The sequence below is a fragment of the Rhinopithecus bieti genome, unplaced genomic scaffold (genome assembly GCF_001698545.2).
Source record: "Rhinopithecus bieti isolate Rb0 unplaced genomic scaffold, ASM169854v2 scaffold_11291, whole genome shotgun sequence".
Taxonomy (NCBI): Eukaryota; Metazoa; Chordata; class Mammalia; order Primates; family Cercopithecidae; genus Rhinopithecus; species Rhinopithecus bieti.
The window spans coordinates 814,570-838,269 of record NW_016807158.1 but is presented as its reverse complement, the minus strand read 5'-3'; the positions used below and the strand labels follow the sequence as shown (position 1 = coordinate 838,269).

The window sequence follows — 23,700 nt, the reverse complement described above, 5'->3', positions numbered from 1 at the left end:
TTTTTTTTTTTTGAGACAAGAGTCTCATTCTGTTGCCCAGGCTGGAGAGTGGTGGCGTGATCTCGACTCACTATAACTTCCACAAGCAATTCTCCTGCCTCAGCCTCCTGAGTAGCTAGGACTACAGGCCCCCCCCCCCCCCCCCCGCTAATTTTTTTTTTTTTTTTTTAAGTAGAGACAGGGGTTTCACCCTATTGGCCAGGCTGGTCTCGAACTCCTGACCTTGTGATCTGCCCACCTCAGCCTCCCAAAGAGCTGGGATTATAGGCATGAGCCACCGCACCTGGCCTATATTCTTAATTTCTAAGAGCTTCTTACTTATTACCCACAGGTCTTATTTCATGGTTGCAGCATTTCCCAATGACTGAGAGAAGTGGACTGTTGTTTCTTTTCTCCCCCATCTTTTTCATTTTGCTCTGTATTGTCTCCATTTCCTCTGTTTTTCATATTAGAGGCTTCTGTCAAATGCCCAATCATTCCTAGTTCTGTTCAGTTTTAAGAACTGGAAGAACTGGAATACTGGCAGGGCATGGTGGCTCACACCTGCAATCCCAACACTTTTGGAGGCCAAAAAAAAAAAAAAATACAGAAATTAGCCAGGCATGGTGGTGTGTGTCTGTAGTTCCAGCTAGTTGGGAGTCTAGGGTGGGAGGTTCAACTGAGGTCGAGGCTGCAGTGAGCCATAATCACACCACTGCCCTCCAGTCTGGGCAACAGAGCAAGGCTCTGTCTGAAAACAAAACAAAACGAATTGGAATATTAAAAATGACTGGGGCTGGGCGCGGTGGCTCAAGCCTGTAATTCCAGCACTTTGGGAGGCCGAGACGGGCGGATCACGAGGTCAGGAGATCGAGACCATCCTGGCTCTAACACGGTGAAACCCCGTCTCTACTAAAAAAAAAATACAAAAAGCTAGCCGGGCGAGGTGACGGGCGCCTGTAGTCCCAGCTACTCGGGAGGCTGAGGCAAGAGAATGGCGTGAACCCGGGAAGCGGAGCTTGCAGTGAGCTGAGATCCGGCCACTGCACTCCAGCCTGGGCGATAGAGCGAGACTTCGTCTCAAAAAAAAAAAAAAATTACTGGAAGACATGTACAGTCACGTGATGTTTCAGTCAATGATGGGCTACACATACCATGGTGACCCCACAAAGTTATAATGAAGCTGAAAAATTCCCATGAATTTGTAGCAAAATGCATTATTCACATGTCTGTTGTGATGCTGGTATAAACAAACCTATTGTGCTGTCAGTCATATAAAATTATAGCACATACAATTACATACAGGACATAATTCTTGATAATAATAATAAAGAAAACAGTTACTGGCTTATGTACTTTTTTTGAGATGGAGTCTTGTTCTGTCACACCCAGGCTGCAGTCCAGTGGTGCAATCTTGGCTCACTGCAACCTCCACCTCCCAGGTTCAAGCAATTCTCTTGCCTCAGCCTCCCAAGTAGCTGAGACAACAATTGCCTGCCAAGAGGCTCAGCTAATTTTTGTATTTTTAGTAGAGACAGGGTTTCACCATGTTGGCCAGGCTGATCTCGAACGCCCAGCCTCAGGTGATCCACCTGCCTTGCTGGGATTACAGGCGTGAGCCACCGCGCCTAGCTATATACTTACTTTTTGTTGTTAATTTTGAGTGTATTCCTTCTAATTGTTAAAAAATTAGTTAACTGTTAAACAGCTTCAGGCAGGTTCTTCAGGAGGTATTCTAGAAGAGGGCATTGTTATCATAGGGGATGACAGCTCCATGTGTGTTTCTGCCCCTGATAACCTTCCAGCAGGACAGGATGTGGAGGTAGAAGGCAGTGATATTGATGATCCGACCTTGTGTATGCTTAGCCTAATGTGTATGTGTCTTATTTTTAACAAAATGTTTAAAAGTAAAAAAATAAATAAAATAAAATATACACAAAACACATATTTTATATATATGTAAATAGGGACTTGAGCAATCTGCCCGCCTGAGCCTCCCAAAATGTTGGGATTACAGGCGTAAGCCACTATGCCCAGCCAACATGTACTTTATTTTTATTTTTTTATTTTTCAGACAGAGTCTCACTTTCTCACCCAGGCTGGAGTGCAGTGGTGCGAACTTGGCTCACTGGTACCTTTGCCTCCTGGGTTCAAGCGATTCTCCTGCCTCAGCCTCCCAAGTAGCTGGGACTACAGGCACACGCGACCACGCCTGGCTAATTTTTCTATTTTTAGTAGAGACAGGGTTTCACCATATTGGTCAGGCTGGTCTTAAACTTCTGACCTCATGATCCCCCTGCCTTGGCCTCCCAAAGTGCTGGGATTACAGGCATGAGCCACCATGCCTGGCCCCATCGTGTACTTTAAACAATTAATGTGTTTACTGTAGCCACACTGAAAAACAAAATACACTATTTTACTTATCAATCTTATGATTTTGTGATTTTATTTTCAGTTATGTTGGAACAATTTACAATAGTTCTAAAACTCATCCCAACTTAGAAGTCACAAGGTTCTCTTTGTCAAACACGATGACCTTCTGGCATTTGACTCCATTACATGAAGAAGAAAAAAGGTGACCTATGCATGTAATATAAAATCACACACAAAGAACTTCTGGAATGTATGCCTAATAAAAATCTGTCTTGAGTTGAATATTTTTTCTTAATACTCATTTGCTTTTTTCTTCATTATCTTTTGTTTATTAGAGAGTAACAGAAGTCAAACTTTTGAACAGGTATAGGAAAATGCTTTAAATTCAAGTATTCTACTCTTTTTTTTTCCTGTAAAATTAAGAAGAGACTGCTGCTACATGTAGTTAGAGGTAGAAGAACATACAAATCATAAATATCAGTGTAGACTTTGAAAACCTCTACATTGGCTCAATCTCAAAACCAAATTAAGAGGGCAGCAAAATGTTCCTTTTTTTAGGGCCAGTAGTTTCTTTTAAGATCCTAGGGCTCCTATGTGGAACAGAGAAGTTAGAGAACTAGTATTTTACAGGTTTCAAACTGGCTACCTTCCACAGATGGCTAAAATGCCAACCAATTTTGGTAGATACCAAAGTGGAAATCGAACAGGAAAGAACTACTAAAAGTTTTGTTAGCACATAGTTAACATCTTGAACATTGAAATCTTGAGACCTAACCTCATCTATATACAGGCTTCCTGAGGTTCCTCAGAGAAGTATGCCAAGGTATTCCAGAGACTATAACTACCACGACACTTAACTACATGCTTTATATACATTATCACTAATTCTTAACAATGGAGAATACTAGTACTATATCTCACTACAATGAAGTAAAGAATTTTCAGAGAAGTGGCTTGTTGAAGTTCATTCAGTAGCAAATGCGAAAGTTAAAATTTGGAATGGGACCTATTTATGTAAAAAGCCTCTTTATACCAGAGTATACTTCCTCTTTCTGTACTCAGCAGCTTCCTTCCCAGGCAGTTAGAATCCTACATGGTGAAAATGAGAGTAAATTGCTCCTGTGGTGTGGAGGGATTCTAACCAAACCTTTAGTTACTGAGGGAAACTGCAGGTTTTTTCTTTTGTTAAGAGGGATTATTTCATTAGAATGATCTCTTGGAATACCCTGGCCATTTGACCCAACTTTCACCAAAGTTTTAAGACGGAAACAATTGGTGTATCCTGTATAAAAGACTTTATTTTGATGGGAAGTCAGTAAGTTTTGGCAGATCTATGTGCAAGAAAGACATTATAAAATATTCTAATAGTTTTTTATTTAATCCTTAGGACAATACTTAACTCCTTCTCCCCAGGATTAAATAAATTAATCCTAAATCCCAGAGCTAAATGGCTAAAAAGGAGTTGAAACTATCTTCTTCTAACTCTGTATTCTTTCCATACTACCATGTTACTGACTTAGCAGCTACCCTGAACAAGAAGGGAAGGCAAAGAAAGATAGGAATATATATGACTTTAACTATTATAAATGAGCTTGGTAGAAAAGCAAGAAAAATTAAAGAAATAAACTCATCTTTGCTAGTAATGTTATTAAATATCTTCACACTTCTTCAACATGCATGCAATTTTTGGCAAGCATATTTAGTCATCAGGAGAAAAATGGAAATCTTTAGACATAACTAAAATTTTAGTGATATCACATATCAAAACATAAACTATAGTCAATTCATGGTAGTATCCACATTCTGCTACAGTATATTATTGAAATTTTATCCAAAATGAAACCAAATTTTTAATAAACCAGTAACAAATCAGTTGTCATATGTATGCCACATCCTAACAAAATAATGACAATAAAAGTTATAAAAGTAATGTAGAAATATTCAGAATTTGTCATTTTAATTAACAGTGAATAAAAACAAGTATGCTTTTAAAGAAAATGTTCAAAGACATACAATACCTGCGGGTCCTTGGTGGTTTTGGAGGAGGAGAATCTTGTTTTTCAGGATCTATGGAGCTGACCATGTTTTCAGTATTAATTTCATTCTGCCAAGGGAAAAAATACTTCACTAAGGTTGAAAGAAAAATAATTTTTCCTCCTCATGTTTCAACTAAACTGTTTCCGTGCTTTTCAATCCTTAACACAATGCCAACTGTGCCAAGTTCAAAAAAAAAAAGTCTTATATTCTAGCTCTATATTTTAGCCTGAAGGACCAGACTTCAATGCAGAGACTGTATCAAAAAAACAATGCATCACAGTTACTGGGAAGATCAAGGTGTACAGCAGCATTTCAACACATCTCAAATGCTACCGTAAAAAAACAGATTCCCCAAGATAATGTGGATCAAAGAATGTAGTATCCCCCTGCCCCACCATCACTACCACTAGAAACTTAATATATGCAGAGAGAAAAAAAAGCCAACAAATAAGGCCTATACCATTTATGGAGTATCTTTTTATGACTCCCCATTACTACCTAGTACTTTTAAACTGGTAGTCCTAGGATTCATTTTAACCATTTCTTGCCTTACTCTCACTGTCACTATATGAAGTGCCCAAATCCATTAGGGAATATAGCTCCTATATCACTGGCTACCCAAATGGACCTCAAAAAGGCAGACAGAGCCCATCCCAGGAACATCCTTGGTTCTTGCTGGTCATGAGGACCAATAACATCATCAACATTGATGTTTCAGAGTCAATACAGGTATAAGAACCTTAGGTTTAGGACTGTGAATAGGGGAGCGGTAAAATGAAAATACTGCCTTGAATCAGTTTCACTATCAACATATCTCATATTTATTCTAGCTAGGGTATTTTAATTCTAGGGTATGCTATGTCCAGAAGACATCTCAGATAATTTGCCAACATCCCAGATAATTTTAGAAAACAGCCATCTTTACATATACTATCAACTGAGGAACTCTGAAACTGTAGTTGCATTTTGTTTTGTTATCATTGTTTTTAATTAAAAGGCACTTCTGCTATGTCCATCATGACAGCTTTGTAACTGTTACTTCAATTTTTCCAATTAAAAAACTAGAGATCTCAACTTTCTAGCTATTTTAAGTGCACCCTATCTCCTTATATATAATCTGATGAATTAGAAGTTCTATACATCTCACTTCCTGACCAGAACAACAGAGTTACGTCATAAGACTTACAGCATTCATCCTTAATTAAAGCCACCCACCAAAATCAAGGCATTTGGTGTAGAAATATCTGGCTATAGGTAGGGTGACCATATAATTTATTGTCCAAATCAGGGCTCTTTTGAGAATGAAAAAGGAGCATTATTATACCTAGACAACTAGTGTGAACTGGTATGCCTTAGGCAAATCAGGACTTTTGGCCGCCAAAGTTTCAGATCCTCAGGTACCACCAGAATTTAAAGACTCTGCATCAAAAAGGTACCCTCTAGGCTGGGCGCGATGGCTCACGCCTGTAATCCCAGCACTTTGGGAGGCTGAGATGGGTGGATTACTTGAGGTCCAGAGTTTGAGACCAGCCTTGGCCAACATGGTGAAAACCTGTCTCTACTACAATACAAAAATTAGCCGGGTGTGGTGGTGCACATCTGCAATTCCAGCTACTTGGGGGGCTGAGGCGGGAGAATCACTTGAACTCGGGAGGCAGAGGTTGCAGTAAGCCAAGATCGTGTCACTGCACTCCAGCATGGGCAATAGAGCAAGACTCTGACTCAAAAAAAAAAAAAAGGTACCCCCAACATATTATTGATCATCTGCTTATTATTTCCATTAATGATATAACCATAATTCTGTAACACTTGATATTTTGTACCAAAATGTGCATTAAGTAGGTTAAATAAAAATTAAAGGCAAATCATATGAAACTCTATTTTAACTGTTTCTAACCTACAAAACGCCCTTTTTTTTTTTTTGTAGCACACATAAACAAACTCATGTCATGTCAATGAAATATTTTGTTGCCAAGTGAGCATAATATTGAATTCACAAAAATAAAACTATGTTTTCTTTGGATTTTGGAGCTGCAGGTAAGGCAATGTGGACATCTATGTGAAATGCACTGAACAAAGTCAGCAATGCAGAGGAAACTAAAATGTAAGAAGGACATGGTATTATCTTTAACTTCAAAATGTAGTCTGGTAAAATCCCCAGAAAAGAAGTAGAAGGGTAATACTAACAGCCCCAAAGTGGCATAATCAGTACTATGAAGCTATGAAATCAGAAAAAAAAGTTATAGTTGAAAATATTAAGAAGATAATTGAGAAAAAGTAAGTTGACAATATTAAGGTAAAATGTAGAATGACACTGAGGGATTGGTAAGATTTTGACAAAAAAAGAATGAGGATTGGAAGAAGGAAAACAGGTGGAAGGGTAAAGAGAAGACATAATAAGGACATTTTAGGCAAACACTACATGTGACAAAGTAAAGGTTTCATGAAGAATTCCTCATTCTGGGTGAATAAGAGCATGACGAAGCCATTAACAGGAAGAACCAAAAGAGAACTTCTCGGGGAGATTAGCTTTCAGAACATACTGAGTTTCCTCTGATGAAAGGAATCAATGTGGCAACGCAGAACTGCAACTCAACAAAGAGCCAGTAACTAAAACAGCATGTACAAAACCTCCTGGTCACTGGACTTCACAATGTTCTTCTTGGATTTCCTAGTTAATGTCTCCTACACACTTACATCTTCTGACTCTCTTGTATTATCTATAATTTTTGAGTCCATATTTGTCATGTATACAACTTGCTGAAGCAATCACCAACTTTTGAAATGGAAAAGAATTTTAGGAATTAATCTAATGCAGTGGCACGATCAAACCTCTGCAGCCTTGAACTCCTGGGCTCAAGCAATGCTTCTATCTCAGTCTCCCAAGTAGCTAGGACTACAAGTACATGTTACCATACCCAGGTAATTAAAAAAAAAAAAAAGGTTTGTGTAGATGGGGTTTCGCTATGCCACCCTGGCAGGTCTCAAACTCCTGGTCTCAAGCAATTCTCCTGCCCTGGCATCCCAAAGAGCTGGGATTATAGGCATGAAATGAACCACAGCCTCTAGTCTGTGTTCTCTTGTTTTAAACAGAACTTTGTAAAGCTATCTTGTGTACTATTATTTTCCATATAGCAGCTTTATGAAAGGCTACAAAAACATTAAGAAACAAATTATCTAATATTTAAGAATACTATCAGCTGCAGAAGAAAATAAATAATAAATCAGGGTGCTTTAAAAATAAAAAAATTATATTTTAGGGAAAAAAAAAATCCAGAATTCATTATCACATCTAAAATGTACTATACAAACACAATAAAAGGACCATAACACAAATTACTAATGCTATTACTTAATCATTCTAGAATTGAAATACTGGTGTTGACAATTCTTTTTTTTTTTTTTTTGAGACGGAGTCTGGCTCTGTCGCCCAGGCTGGAGTGCAGTGGCCGGATCTCAGGTCACTGCAAGCTCCGCCTCCTGGCTTTATGCCATTCTCCTGCCTCAGCCTCCCGAGTAGCTGGGACTACAGGTGCCCGCCACCTCGCCCGGCTAGTTTTTTGTATTTTTTAGTAGAGACGGGGTTCCACCATGTTAGCCAGTATGGTCTCGATCTCCTGACCTAGTGATCCGCCCGTCTCGGCCTCCCGAAGTGCTGGGATTACAGGCTTGAGCCACTGCGCCCGGCCAACAATTCTTGTAATGGTGTCCTTTATATACAAGATAAAAAGGCATGATGCACAACTTAACAGATGTTTGCTTATTAAGGTACTTCTAAATCCTCAGGCAATATGATACGGGCTTACAGAATAAATTTTCTCTTTAGAGCTCTCATTCCAGGAAGTCACTGTAGTTGTAAATATCTCTAAAAAATACTATTTATTTTGAAGTCTTAAATAACCAACTAGTATATCAAACTAAGATTTTTACAAAAATAATTCTGGAACACAGAACATTTAAACAGAAATTTATTAACTAAATTGTCAGAAAAGTAGTAAGCGGGGACTTATTTTTACTTCTCACAGCATAGCTTCTAAATAGTAAATACACCTTTTAAGTCATTTTATTCCACCACACAGTTCTAAGACGATTTTCTCAATTTTCAGATTCCACATTTTCTTTAAGATTTATGGTCTGCAACCATAGACAGCCATCCTATAAAAAGAGTCACCTATATTTACAAGTTGACAGAAAACATGATTTCTTAAGAGGAAAGTATTAAAAAGTTATCTGGAATGATAATCCATCTTCTATCTGTTTTTTTTTTTTTACTATTTATCCATTCATCTATGGAGATATTTCTCTCAAACATTTAGTTTACGTCTACTACGTACCATGCAATGAGTAAGAAAGTAGGTTTGAAGTAACTACTTTGAAATAACTACTTTATCTACTATGGGTATTATTTCATCTCATCTCCTACAAAGTATGACTTTCTTGTTATATTCCTGTAAAGCTCTGACTTGTTAGACAGAAAGAGCCTATGATAGAATTATAATCCTAGTATAGATTTCAGGGTATTAAAAAAAGATTGATTTAATGGAATAAAACCTTACAAAGATCAGACTTGGATCTAATGAGAAAAAGAAGAAAAGGTGATGCAATATTTATCACATATTTTCTGGAGATTATTTAAATATAGTTAAAAGCTTAAAAAAAAAAACAACAGTGGCTGGGCACAATGGCTCATGCCTGTAATCTCAGTGCTTTGGGAGGCTAAGGTGTGAGGAGGATTGTTTGAGCCCAGGAGCTCGAGACCATCAGCTCGAGACCACTGTGGCACATAGTGAGACAACATCTCTACAAAAATTTTTTTTAAAAATTAGCTAGGTGTGATGGTACGTGCCTGTAGTCTCAGTTACTTGGGAAGCTGAGGCAGGAGGAAAGCTTGAGCCCGGGAGGCTGAGGGCGCAGTGAGCTGTGATTGTTCCACTGCACTCTGGCCTGGGCAAAACAGTAAGACCTTGTCTCAAACAAAACAAAACAAAATAAAACCTGAATACTGAATACTGCAATAAAAGAACTTTCTCCTATAATTCCTGCACTTTGGGAGGCTAAGGTGGATGGATTGCTTGAGTCTGAGGGTTTGAGACCAGGCTGGGCAACATAGTAAAATCTCGTCTCTATAAAAAAATAAACGCGGCAAGGTGGTGTACCCGTCAGTCTGGGAGGCTAATCTTTTGGTAGAGATGGGGTTTTGCCATGTTGGCCAGGCTGGTCTCAGGTGATCCTGGCCTGCTTTGGCCTCCCAAAGTGCTGGGGTTCCAGGCATGAGCCACCACACCCAGCCTAAAAACCTGTATTTCCAGATACAAAAACTTTAGCTTTGAAATTAATCTCGAATTCACGGAATAAAACAAATACTTTTTCAATTAAAGTTTAAAGATGCTGGGTACAGTGGCTCACGCCTGCAATCCTGGCACTTTGGGAGGCTGAGGTGGGTGGATCACTTGAGGTCAGGCGTTCAAGACCAGCCTGGCCAACATGGTGAAACCCCATCACTACTAAAAATACAAAAATCAGCTGAGCATGGTGGTGGGCGCCTGTAATCTCAGCTATTTGGGAGGCTGAGGCAGGAAAATCACATGAACCTGGGAGGCAGAGGTTGCAGTGAGCCGAGACTACGCTACTGCACTCCATCCTGGGCAAGAGAGTGAGACTCCATCTCAACAGCAACAACAACAACAACAACAAAAACCCCCAAAATTAAAGAAAAGTGTTTATAGCCTACTCAGTTTTTTGAAATATTAAATATCTCAACTTAGATTAAATTATACAAAATATTATAAATGGCTGGGCGCAGTGGCTGACACCTATAATCCTAGCACTTTGGGAGGCTGAGGCAGGTGGATCACCTGAGGTCAGGAGTTTGAGACCAGCCTGGCCAACATGGCAAAACCCAATCTCTACTAAAAATACAAAAATTAGCTGGGCGTGGTGATGCGTGCCTGTAATCCTAGCTATTCAGGAGGCTGAGGCAGGAGAATCGCTTGAACCCAGGAGGCAGAGGTTGCTGTTAGCAGAGATTGCACCACTGCACTCCAGCCTCAGTGACAGAGTGAGACTTCGTCACAAAAAAAAAAACAAAAAACAATCAAACAAAACAAACAAACAAAAAATACATTAGATTCTACATTATAAAATATTTGGCTAGATTCAGAACATGTCATAACAGGATTTAATTAAGCTAAAGGCATTGTAGGAGGTTTCCTTGAACAATAATTCCTATGTTAATGAAGGAATAAGAATGAGGTCACATAAAACTTAAAAACCTGAAATTGTCACTTGGCTAATAAAAGAAATGCATATTTCCTAAAACTCATGGACCAATATTAGATTATCTTAACAAACTGAGATCAGCATTTGGTAATAAATCTCTCATTTGGAAAACCAAGGAAGTTCAAACAAATATTCTGGGAACTGACAAAACCACTTAAAGGGAGAAAAGGAAAATGACGGTTATAAATTTTGCAATTTATTTTCTCATACTCCGTTTAACAATGTAATAGTTATCATAGACTCAATGATAAAGATGTAAAATTCTACAAGAAAAAAAAAAGCTCAGCACCTTCAGGGACAAGGTGGTGATATATAGAAGGGAAACAAGACAATTGGTTAGAAAACAAAGGCAGAAAAGAGAACACTAAGAGAATACAGTATTTTTGTCAGGTCAGTTGAATATCCAATAAGATGCTATGAGGCTAAAATAACACTGAATTACAACACAACAAAAGGGAGTTAACTGTGGCTCTTTTTAATTCTGCTTAACTGAAAAGCATATACACAAGGCAAGAAATGTTGGCTCATGCCTGTAATCCCAGCACATTGGGAGGTCAAGGCGGGCAGATCACCTGAGGTCTGGAGATCGAGACCAGCCTGGTCAACATGGCGAAACCCCATCTCTAGTAAAAATACAAAAATTAGCTGGGCACGGTGGTGCGCGCCTGTAATCCCGGCTACTCAGGAGGCGGAGGCAGGAGAATCATTTGAACCTGGGAGTTGGAGGTTGCAGTGAGCCGAGATCATGCCATCGCACTCCAGCCTGGGCAACAAGAGTGAAACTCCATCTCAAAAAAAAAGAAAAAAAGAAAAGAAAAGAAAAGAAAAGCATATACACAAATAACGAAAACACTTTATACAAAATAAAATTCAAGTAGAATCAATGCAGAATAACTTAGGTGGGGGTGGAAGGGAAGAGTAAAGAGAACAATGCAATTTTTTTAAAAAAGTAAAATGTTAATGAATTATATGATTTTTGACATGAGATCTTTCCTAACTTTATTTCATTTAGAACATAATTTATCTTATATTGGAGTCATTAAACAGCCATCATAATAGAGATACAAATAAGAAGGAAATGAGTTTAAGTAAAAATGTTAAGTGTCCTGAGACAAAACACAAGATGACAAAAAATAAAGCTAAATATTACATCTTAACAAAAGTAAGTTTCCTAAAATGAATAGGCCAATAACACCTACCACTCCATCAGCAATTTTCTGAGCTCCATGAATTTCATACAGTTGTAGCTGTTTTTCAAACAGTTGGGCAATAGCTCTATGAACAAGCTCATATTGCTCCTACGAGGGAGAAAAATGATTAAAAAACAAAAGAAAAAAACATTTTAAAAAAGAAGAAAGCATTTATAAAATAGCAGTTTATAAAGGGAAACAACTATACCTTTGTTTGTACTGCAGAATGCCTTTGTGTTCTCATTTCTTGTATTAAATTAAAGACATTAAATTCCTCTGGTATTTTCTAAAACAGAAAATTTAATATATAAACTTTGTACACCTATTCAGAAAATAGTAAAATATTCTTCAGCTTATCACATAAAACTTAAATACCTGCTGGTTTACTGCAAACATTTATTGAACACCACTTAATGTATCTTAGACACTGCGTGGTCTTGACCCTCAGCATTCAAGCTGGGGAGACAGGTATATCCAGCCAAAGTATGACTGCAGTATACAGGGAATAAAGAGGCTGTGGCTAACTGATGAGTGTGTGGAGTTACAACATAGCTGGATATCAAAAGAAGGTTATCCCATAAAAAGTGAAGGAAATATACATAAGCACAGCAGACTGAATGTATAATCTATGTTGGGAATTGAGAAGTTTGATGTAAATAAAGCCTAAGACTAAAAGAAGGAGAAAGTACTCAAAGGAGGAGAGAAAAAAAGGACATTTGGGATCAGACTGTGAACATAAAAAAGAGACTGAATTTATTCTATAGGCCAGTATCTCCTGGATTGGCTATATAAGGACCAGCTAAAAGACCTAGGTAAAAATATAGATCCTTTGGCTCCATCTTGGGGAACTAATTATGAAACAACCTAAACAGTTCTTTTGTGCATATGGACTTGGGACTACTGCAATGGGCAACGTTGACATGAGAAGATCTGATATTCACACAATTTTTGTATCAGCAATGAGGACAGTCTAAAAGAGTGAGAAACTGGTGGTTTACAGAAGCAGAAACATCAGAACTGTTATCAACAAGAATATTCTGGAGTGCTTAAGATGGAAGGGTTAAAAATGGTTTCCAGGTTTGCTGCTTGGAAGTTCTTATATACATCATAAGATTTTTATATGAAGACTTAACCTAGGCCGGGTGCGGTGGCTCATGCCTGTAATTCCAGCACTTTGAGAGGCCAAGACAGGCAGATCACCTGAGGTCAGGAGTTTGAGACAAGCCAGAAACATGGTGAAACCCCATCTCTACTAAAAATACAAAAATTAGCCAGGCATGGTGCCGAATGCATGTAATCCCAGCTACTCGGGAGACTAAGGCAGGAGAATCACTTGAACCTGAGAGTTGGAGGGTGCAGTGAGCCGAGATCACACCACTGCACTCCAGCCTGGGCGACAGAGGGAGACTCCATCTCAAAAAAAAAAAAAAAAAAAAAAAGAGAACTATGTTCAAAATACACAACTTTTATTTTATTTTATTTTATTTTTTGAGACGGAGTCCTGCTCTGTCACCCAGGCTGCAGTGGCGCAATCTCAGCTCACTGCAACCTCTGCCTCCCAGGTTCAAGCAATTCTCTTGCCTCAGCCTGCCAAGTAACTGGGATTACAGGCACTGGCTACTATGCCTGGCTAATTTCTGTATTTTTAGTAGAGATGGGGTTTCACCATGTTGGCCAGGCTGGTCTCGAACTCCTGACCTCAGGTGATCCGCCCACCTCGGCCTCCGAAAGTTCTGGGATTATGGCATGAGCCATGGCACCTGGCCAAAATACACAACTTTTAAAATGACCAGATATTTGTTTTGTTTGCTAGCATGCATTTACGTGTCCCTTCCTATTCCAATTTTTATCTTTGACTTTTATGTTAAAATGCGATAGAATTCCAGTTAAATTTTGTTCACTTAAGCATTTTCATTTGAGAATTAGATGATTATAGTTTTGAGGGAAAATATTTAACCCCAGAGGGCTTTTAAGGAACTATTTAACACGTAAATGTTTCCTTGCAACAATAAAAAATGGAGAGATGGCAGGGAAAAAAGAGAAATAAGGGGAAGAAGGAAGAAAAAGAAAAAAGAAACATTTTATTAATTCTACTTTGTACAAGACAAAGATGAACAATTCATGGAAACTATAAAGCTATGAAGGATTAAAGGCGTCTCTCTAGAAGTGAACACATTATGGAACCAGCAAAATAATCAAATGTATGCATAACGAAGAGACTTGTTTTTCAAATCTATCATGAACGCTGTATCTTATTTATCTCTGTATCACCACAGTATCAAACACTATTTCTTGGAAAAAGCAGTAGTAAGAACAACAATCACAACAGCAACAGTAATCAACACTAACAATAAACTGAGTACTTACTATGTACCACACATAGTTCTGAAGAACTTCACAAAAGTTAATTTATTTAATTCTTATGCATTACTACTATGACCCCTACTTTCTGATGAAGAAATAGAGACAGTATGGGATTAGTATTTTGACCAAGATCCCACAGCTAGTAAATGAGAAAGCCAGAATTATAATCTGGGCAGTTTGGCTAAAGTCAGTACTCACATACTACAATACCATAATGTCTCCAGAAGGCATAAATACGTACTGAATGAAATACACTTATACCTAGAATAAATATAAAAGACAATGGCCCGGGCGCGGTGGCTCACACCTGTAATCCCAGCACTTTGAAAGGCTGAGGTGAGTGGATCACCTAAGGTCAGGAGTTCGAGACCAGCCTGGCCAACATGGTGAAACTCTGTATCAAAAATATAAGACATTAGCTGGGTATAATGGCAGGCACCTGTAATCCCAGCTACTAGGGAGGCTGAAGCAGGAGAATCGCTTCAACCCAGGAGGCGGAGGTTGCAGTGAGCTGAGATTGCGCCATTGCACTCCAGTCTGGGCAGTAAGAGTGAAACTCCATCTTAAAAAAAAAAAAAAAAAAAGGAAGAAAAAAAGGCAATGAAAATTCAGTATTGGAAAGGTCAGTAACAGTTTATATCCTAATGCAAGTACTCACTCACCTAGGACACTCTTACACTGTTGACCAATGCATCACATCAAGGCAATATGCAGCAATTATACCTTTTCTCTATCTTTATTTCTTTTTTAAAATCTTTTTTATTTTTAAATTATTTTTAGAGATGGAGGTCTCCCTATGTTGCCCAGGCTGGTCTCGAGCTGCTGGGCTCAAACGATCCTCCCACCTTGGCCTCCCAAAGTGCTGGGATTACAGGCATAAGCCACCGTGCCCAGCCTTCACTGCCTTTATTTCTTACTTAATAAAACTACTTTGGAAAAAATAACATGTATAATAAAATATGCACTATAATTTACTACAATTAATAATTAAGTTTGAAAATCGTAATAGATAAACTGGACATAATGCTACAAAAAAGTATTCTTACCCCAGCTTTCAGTAAATTCCACGTATAATCTATGGCACAAATGGCACCTGTTCTTCCACAGCCTGCACTAAGGATATAAAATTTGAAAAAAAAATTGATTTTTGTGATAAAACAACTATAAAATAAATGTGGATGGACATGTTAACATTCAGAAACAAAAAGAAATTTGACAAAATTCTACTTAGTAAACAAAATACAACTTACAGTGTGTTCATGGCAACACTGGTAACATAGAATACGTATACATACACACTATGATTTTTTTTTTTTTTTTTTTGAGACGGAGTCTCGCTCTGTTGCCCGGGCTGGAGTGCAGTGGCCGGATCTCGGCTCACTGCAAGCTCCGCCTTCCGGGTTTACGCCATTCTCCTGCCTCAGCCTCCCGAGTAGCTGGGACTACAGGTGCCCGCCACCTCGCCCGGCTAGTTTTTTGTATTTTTTAGTAGAGATGGGGTTTCACCAGGTTAGCCAGGATGGTCTCAATCTCCTGACCTCGTGATCCGCCCGTCTCGGCCTCCCAAAGTGCTGGGATTACAGGCTTGAGCCACCGTGCCCGGCCACACTATGATTTTTCCTATACGTACATACCTATGATAAAGTTTAATTTATAAATCAGGCACAACAAGAGATTAACAATAATAACTAATAATACATTAGAACAATTATAACAATCTACCACTACTCACTACCTCACTACTCTTGAGGTTTGGGCCATTATAAGTAAAATAAGGGTTATATGAACATAAGCACTGACATGTCCATCTGATAATTGCAGTATCTACTATGTGACTAATGGGCTGGTACAGTCTACAGTGTGTACACACTGGACCATGGGATGATTTATCTCTCAAGCAGGACATACTTCCCTATGCTTCTCAGAATGGTACAGCATTTACAACTTACAAATTGCTTACTTCTGAAATTTTCCATTTGATATTTTTGACCTATGAGTAACTGAAACTGAGGACAGTGAAGTCTTGAATAAGGAGGGCCTATTGTCTATCTTTTAAACATTTCATTTAAGGGGTTGGGCGCAGTGGTTCATGCCTGTTGTCCCAGCATTTGGGAGGCCAAGGCAGAAGGATTGCTTAAGCCTGGGAGGTCGAGGCTGCAGTGAGCCATGATGGCACAAATGCACTCCAGCCTGGGTAACAGAGTGAGACTCCATCTCAAAAAGAAAAACAAAGATTAATTTACGGAACTTCCAAGAGTAAGTGACTCACAGAATAGCTACTAAGTCGTCACTCTGGAAGTCTAATGCTACATCAGAAAACGTGACTAGCTAACAACATCTTACAGAGACATATTTATTCTATGTTCAAGATGGTTCTTGTGGCTGGGTGCAGTGGCTCACACCTGTAATCTCAGTACTTTGGGAGGCTGAGGCCGGTGGATCACTTGAGGTCAGGAGTTTGAGACCACCCTGGCCAACATGGTGAAACTCTGTCTCTACTAAAAACACATAATTAGCTGGGTGTGGTGGCGGACACATGTAATCCCAGCTACTCGGGAGGCTGAGGCAGGAGAATCACTTAAACTGGGGAAGTGGAGTTTGCAGTGACCCAAGATCGTGCCATTGCACTCCAGCCTGGGCAGCAACAGCAAAACTCCAACTCAAAAAAAAAAAGATGGCTCTTGTTTTAGAGTACAGGAGGAAATGGTACATCATTTCAATCTGTAGAACGTGTAGGAAAGGTGAAGAATGCTATAAGCCCTAAAAATGGATTGAGCAACAGCAGTGATTTCATCAAAAGAACAAGACAATGATATGCTCTCATATCCCAAAAAACTAATGGAAGCTAGGGAATGTACAGTAACATATCATGGGTTTTTTTTATTTTAAAACATGACAGGCTGGGTTCAGTGGCTCATGCCTGTAATCCCAACACACTCGGAGGCCGGATCACCTGAGGTCAGGAGTTCGAGACAAGCCTAGCCAACGTGGTGAACTCCTGTCTCTACTGAAAATACAAAAAAAATTAGCCGGGAGTGGTGGCAGGCACCTGTAATCCCAGCTACTTGGGAGGCTGAGGCAGGAGAATCACTTGAACCTGGGAGGTGGGGGCTGCAGTGAGCTGAGATCATGCCATTGCACTCCAGCTTGGGTGACAGAGCAAGACTCCGTCTCAAAAAAAAAAAGAAAGGGAAGGACGGAAGGAAGGAGGGAAGGAGGGAAGGAGGGAAGGAGGGAAGGAGGGAAGGAGGGAAGGAGGGAAGAAAGGAGGGAAGAGGGCAAGGGAAGGAAGGGAAGGGAAGGAAGGAAGGAAGGAAGAAGGAAGGAAGGAAGGAAGGAAGGGAAGGAAGGAACGGAAAGAAAGAAACACATGACAAAAGTATTTTAAAGTAACTGCTTCTCAACTAGAGAAAGGCTTATGCATCTGAGAACTGAAAATCACTATGAGTAATTATAAGATGTTACTGACATCACCAGAATAATTTTTGGCAAAAAAACCCCCACAAAGTTGTGTAGCATTTTAATGCATATTTTGAAATGTATACCTATCAGTGGTTTGTTAAACACGTAACCTAAAATTCCTGATAAAAGTACACTATAAGCAACCTAAAATGATTTTTAAAACCTCTTAATAATAAACATCATCAATTATATTAATTTCAGTTGTTGATACTTGTGAATTCTGTGCATCAAAACATTTACAGAATTTTAGTTGAGTTACTGAGATAAATTATATATATCTAAAATTTGATAGTTAAAAGTATAATATAAAGATACAGATAACCAGATCAATGAAACACCACAGAAAGTTCAGGAACAGATCTGAGTACACGCAACATTTCTTACATAACAGTGAATTCTCCAGAGGAGATTAGACCATTCAATAAGTGGCAAAGGAAAAGTTAGCTATCAATGAAGAGCAAAAAATTAAATTCTGATCACATACCTTAACTGTAAAAAAATTCCAGGTGGATAAAAAAATATATATAGGATATAAATATATTGGATATTTATCCAATAATAAATGTTAAAAAGTAAATCTATGAAAGTACTAAAAATATATGCAAAATATATACACTATTGTGTTAGGGAAAACTTTCTATGTATAATATCTCAATGGACAAAACCATTCAAAAATCTGACATGACAAAATGAAACTTATGTATGTCAAACAGGCAGAAGACAGGAAAAACCATGGTACTTACAACATGACTAAAAGTTAATGTCCTCAATATATAAAGAATTTGTATAATTATTAAAAGATGAGGCTGGGCAAAGTGGTTCACACCTGTAATCCCAGCACTTTGGGAGGCCGAGGCGGGTGGATCACCTGAGGTCAGGAGTTCAAGACCAGCCTGACCAACATGGAGAAACCCCAACTCTACTAAAAATACAAAATTAACTGGGCGTGGTAGTGTATGCCTGTAATCCCAGCTACTCGGGAGGCTGAGGCAGGAGATTTGCTTGAACCCGGGAGGCGGAGGTTGCAGTGAGCCAAGATTGCAGTGAGCTGAGATTGCATCACTGCAATCCAGCCTGGGCGATAGCGCAAGACTCTGTCTCAAAAACAAACAAACAAACAAACAAAAAACAAACCCCACCAAAACCCTTGTCTGTCACACAGGCATTTAAAAAGCAAACAAAGGCCGAGTATGGAGGCTCACGCCTGTAATCCCAGCACTTTGGGAGGCGGAGGCGGGCAGATCATGAGGTCAGGAGTTCAAGACCAGTCTGGCCAACATAGTGAAACCCTGTCTCTACTAAAAATACCAAAAATTAGCCGAGTGTGGTGGTGTGTGCCTGTAATCCCAGTACTCAGGAGGCTGAGGCAGGAGAATCACGTGAACTCGGGAGGAGGAGGTTGCAGTGAGCTGAGATCGCGCCACTGCACTCCAGCCAGGATGACAATGCAAGACTCCGTCTCAAAAATAAAATAAAATTAAATTAAATTAAAAAAATGAAAAGAGAACACCCAGTATTGGGAAAGGTATAGGGAAACAGGTACTCTCACATACTGCCAGCTGTAGAATTAAGTAGCATCAATTTTCTGGATAACACATTAAAAAATACTCATTAAAATATTTTAAAAGTTCATATCCTTGACCAAGAAATCTCACTTCTGGATATTTATCCAGTAATAAATTTATCCTAATAATTGCAGATGTGCTCAAAGATTTAACAATAAGATGGCCACTAAAGTAAATTAAAAACAAAAAATAAAGTGGACACTGAGCTTTTACACTGTTGTTTAAAATAGTTGAGGCAGAGGTTGCAGCGAGCCGAGATTGTGCCATTGCACTCCAGCCTGGGCAACAAGAGCGAAACTCCATCACACAAAACAAAACAATAGTGTATGTACACACACACACACACTGAAAGGACACATTCTCGAGTTTTAACAATGGTTATATCTCCAGTGGAACTAGTGGAAAGCAAAAGAATTTTCTTGCTTTTATGGATGTGTTTTCTAAGTCATTACAGTTAACATATTGTTTTCATGGTCTAAAAATATTTAACGGTCAATTTATTTTTTGATGAAAAGCCTTCCTATACAAATGGATTTATGATTGAACAGGAAATTATTTTAACTAACTTATAAGAAGTCAAGTGAAAGTAATTTCTTTATCTTTTAATTCTATAATTAAACATATTGTTTATTTTTAACTGGTCAATTCTACTTAATTAAATGGTCAACTAACCACTGAACTAACCACAGAAAAAAACTGTTTTAATGAACCAAGTTGTTAACTGATTCCCACATCTCTACCAGCAAGTTACTTTCCTGGCCCATGAATAAAAAGTAGCCCTTTTACTTCATTAATTATAAGCATTACAATCAAACCAAGTGAATAAGGAAACTATCTTCGGTGCTTTGACTCCACTGAAAAAATATTTTAATTATGTAAATAATAAAAAATAAATCTCTAAGTGTGAAAATCTCATTTCCTTTTGTAACAAATGTGAATGCAGATAACAAGTCCCTTAGAGGAATAAATTGATAGCTGTCTTATGAAATAAGTACTATGACTGTAAGGCCTTTAGAAGAATCTAATGTAAACCAAAATTCAGAGTAGAAAACTCCCTAAGGATTCAAAAGTAGCTTCTACTATGTAGAAACCTATACCTATATAATGAAAATTCCAAAAATTGGGTTTCAAAATATCCTGTATCGCCCATATTAAAATGATACCTATATTCTTTTTAAAAAAAAGATAGGGTCTACTATGTCACCCAGGCTGGAGTGCAGTAGAGCAATAGCTGCTTACTAAAGCCTCAAGCTTCTGGGCTCAAGCAATCATCCTGACTCAGCCTCCCAAAGCACTGAGCCACTACACCCGGCCATGACACTTATTGCAAACATTTAGTATTTTCTTGACTAATTCAGTTTTGTGCTTTTCCTTTTAAAGGGGTATTTTCCATTACACTCCTAAATCCATAACACAAATTTAGCTTTATGTATTATATATAATATATACATATATGTGCATACGTATTATGTATATTTAGCTTTGTATTACATATTAATGTGTTACCTATGTATTATGTATTTAGCTTTGTATTATTTGTATCATGAGAATGACCAGATGACAGAAATAAGCCAAAATGTTAGATTAAGAAAAGCTGGTTATCTTAAACTGATTTCTCTTAGCTAAAACATATTATACAATTAACCCCCCTTCTAGAATACAAAATTAACTGTCCCCCAAGAATAAACACATCTCATGTTCAATCCCCCAAAGTCAAAGGCAGAATTTACATGATTTCTTAACACATCCAAATGAGTAATTTTGCAAAACCTAACTGAACTTCAAATATTATTTGAATAAATGAAAATATTTCTATCACATAATTTAAAGTAGGTGCACCTATACTCGTACTTTCACATTCAGAGATAGCTTAACTAGGTCAGTAATCACTAAATTTTATATAATGCTTATAATGAAGTAATCTACTATAAACCATAACTTAATAAAAAATGTCTAGTAAATGTGTATCAGTCGTTCATATTATTTTACTCTAAGAATGCTGGCTTCCTGCTTTAAATTTTTCAGTAGCTATAAATTGTAAAATTTCATGATATGATAGGCAGTGGTGCAAAGGTGGAAACTGATGTTCCCCAAGAATAAAACAGCATTTAGTTTTCATTGAATCTAAAACACACTTTTTAAACTCAATGTGACAGCTCTGAGATTGGTATGTATCTTACCACCAATGGTTTCTTAAAAATGACATTTTCCCCTTATAATTGGCAGTGATTTTTTTACTATTAATATACATTAATAATTGTGTGTCTTAGAATTGATGATATCTTAGATCAATAAGACCTATGTATATACATCTTACATACATTAAAAAAAGAAAGTCATGTTGTCAGGTGTAGTGGCTCACACCTGTAAGCCCAAGACTCTGGGAGAGCAAAGCGGGACAATCACTTGAGGACAGTTCGGATCAGCCTGGGCAACAGAGCAAGACCTGATCTCTTCAAAAATTTTTTTTTAGTTAAAAAAAAATTAATTCAGTGTGGTAGCACATGCCTACTTGGGAAGCTGAGGCAGAAGGATCACTTCAGGCCAGGAGTTCGAGTTTACAGTAAGCTATGATTGTGCCACTGCACTCCAGACTTGGCATCAGAGTGATATCCTGTTTTTAAAAATCTCACGTCAATGTTTATCAGGAATGAAAATTGCTTGGTCATTGTTTCAGGGAAATTGATTAAAAGAAAATACTACTATATTGACTTTAAAAAGTAGAGTATGATGAGGATCTGAGATTATATGCTCTAATCAGAGCATATAAGAAGGGTATGTTCTACAGCTTTCCACCATGTGAATACTATTTTCAAACAGATGATTCTGTGTTTTAATGCAACAATACTCTAAACGGTCTGTCAACCAAATGAGACCATATCAATTTACAAGGTCCCAAACATTTTATCATGGCTAGGAGAAATTCAAGATTACTATCATATTAATGCAGAAATAAAACCTTGTGTAACATCAAACTTAAATAAAACTTAAATAAAAATATTGTATTTATAAACTTGGGACATTCTTTTGTACCTGCAATGAATACAAATAGGAACATCTTCATGTTCTTGATATTTCCTCATTAAGCTTATCATGTCCAGAATAGAATCAAATGATGAAGGAACATCATGGTCTGGCCAGTTCACATAATGAAACTGATACAGCCTACGAGATTCCTTCAAGAAAAACAGAAAGTCAACAATTATGAAAATACTTTACAAAGTTTAAAGCTGCACAGCTCATTTAAACTGCCATTTCTAAGAGATTTGTGTGGCATTTAGCACTACTTTTAAAAAAGACCCAAATAAATAATAGCTGACACTTACTGTTTACCACATGCCAAATATCTAAGAGCTTCACATGTAACACTTTAATTTCCATGAGGAAAGTACTATTAATACCATCCTCATTTTATAACTGACATCTACAGATAAAATAACTTGCCCAAACTTTCATAAGAAGTGACAAATGTGGGCTCTAAACCAGGCAGTTCTACTTCCAGAACATGTACTTTAAACCTTACACTATATATACTATTGAACTAATCCACACTATTAAATGGATGAGCAATATACCATAAGCACCATGTTAGAGTAGGTTAGAGTAATATCCATTGTAATCAGAAGACTAATAGAACATTAAACTGAAAAAGAATGGAGACATGAATTTGTCCAATCCCAAACTCACTTGTCTTCCTACAGATTAGTGGTTCTCAATATATGGTCTGGGCACCTCCTCCCCTCAACCCTTTTGAAGGGTCTATGAGTTTTAAATAATTCTCAGAATAATACTAAAATGTTACTTGCCTTATTCTTTAACAGCCAATACAATATATGCTTATATATTCATGTTTTTAAAAAATTTCTCAGTTTTAATTTCAAATGTAGTATATACTGAAAGATATAACCCACAGAAACAAAAACTCTTTGGGATCCTCAACAACTTTGAAGAATGTAAAGGAGTACTGATGTCAAATGTTTTGAGAATGGTTACTGTAGGCGTTTAACAGAAAGAGCAATACTTGAAATCTAAGCAAACCATACTCAAATTCTACTTTTGCCATTTCCTAAATAACTTCAGGTAAGCTATTTAACTTCTTAAAGCTTCTGTATCTTCATCTATGTGCAACGGACATAACAGTATCTGGATATTATGCAGTTAGGAGAATTGAGATGCCTGATCTACTACAGAAATTCATTAAGGTACTTATTATTATTACTGTAGATTAAAAAATTAGCAGCTAGTCCAGACTCAGTGGCTCACACCTGTAATCCCAACACTTTGGGTGGTCAATGCAAAAGGCAAGAAGATCACTTGAGGCCAGGAATTTGACAGCAGCCTGAGCAACATGGCAAGACTCCATCTCTATAAACTATAAAAAATTTAGCTGGGTTTGGTGTCTCATGCCTGTAGTCTCAGATACTAGGAAGGCGGAGATGGGAGGACTGCGT

The 23,700-nt window shown here is 37.9% G+C and overlaps 1 protein-coding gene across 3 annotated transcripts in view; it reads right to left on the bottom strand.

Moving 5' to 3' along the window:
* The window catches only part of PTPN12 (protein tyrosine phosphatase non-receptor type 12), a 74,906-nt gene that overhangs the window by 21,184 nt on the left and 30,022 nt on the right, over positions 1 to 23,700 (bottom strand). For all 3 annotated transcript variants that reach the window (XM_017880411.1, XM_017880412.1, XM_017880410.1), the window contains exons 7-11: positions 22,283 to 22,425; positions 15,269 to 15,335; positions 12,067 to 12,144; positions 11,868 to 11,966; positions 4,371 to 4,456 (exon numbers count right to left, since the gene is read on the bottom strand). In XM_017880411.1, coding sequence (XP_017735900.1) covers positions 4,371 to 4,456; positions 11,868 to 11,966; positions 12,067 to 12,144; positions 15,269 to 15,335; positions 22,283 to 22,425 — 473 coding nt within the window. The remainder of the gene's footprint in view (positions 1 to 4,370; positions 4,457 to 11,867; positions 11,967 to 12,066; positions 12,145 to 15,268; positions 15,336 to 22,282; positions 22,426 to 23,700) is intronic.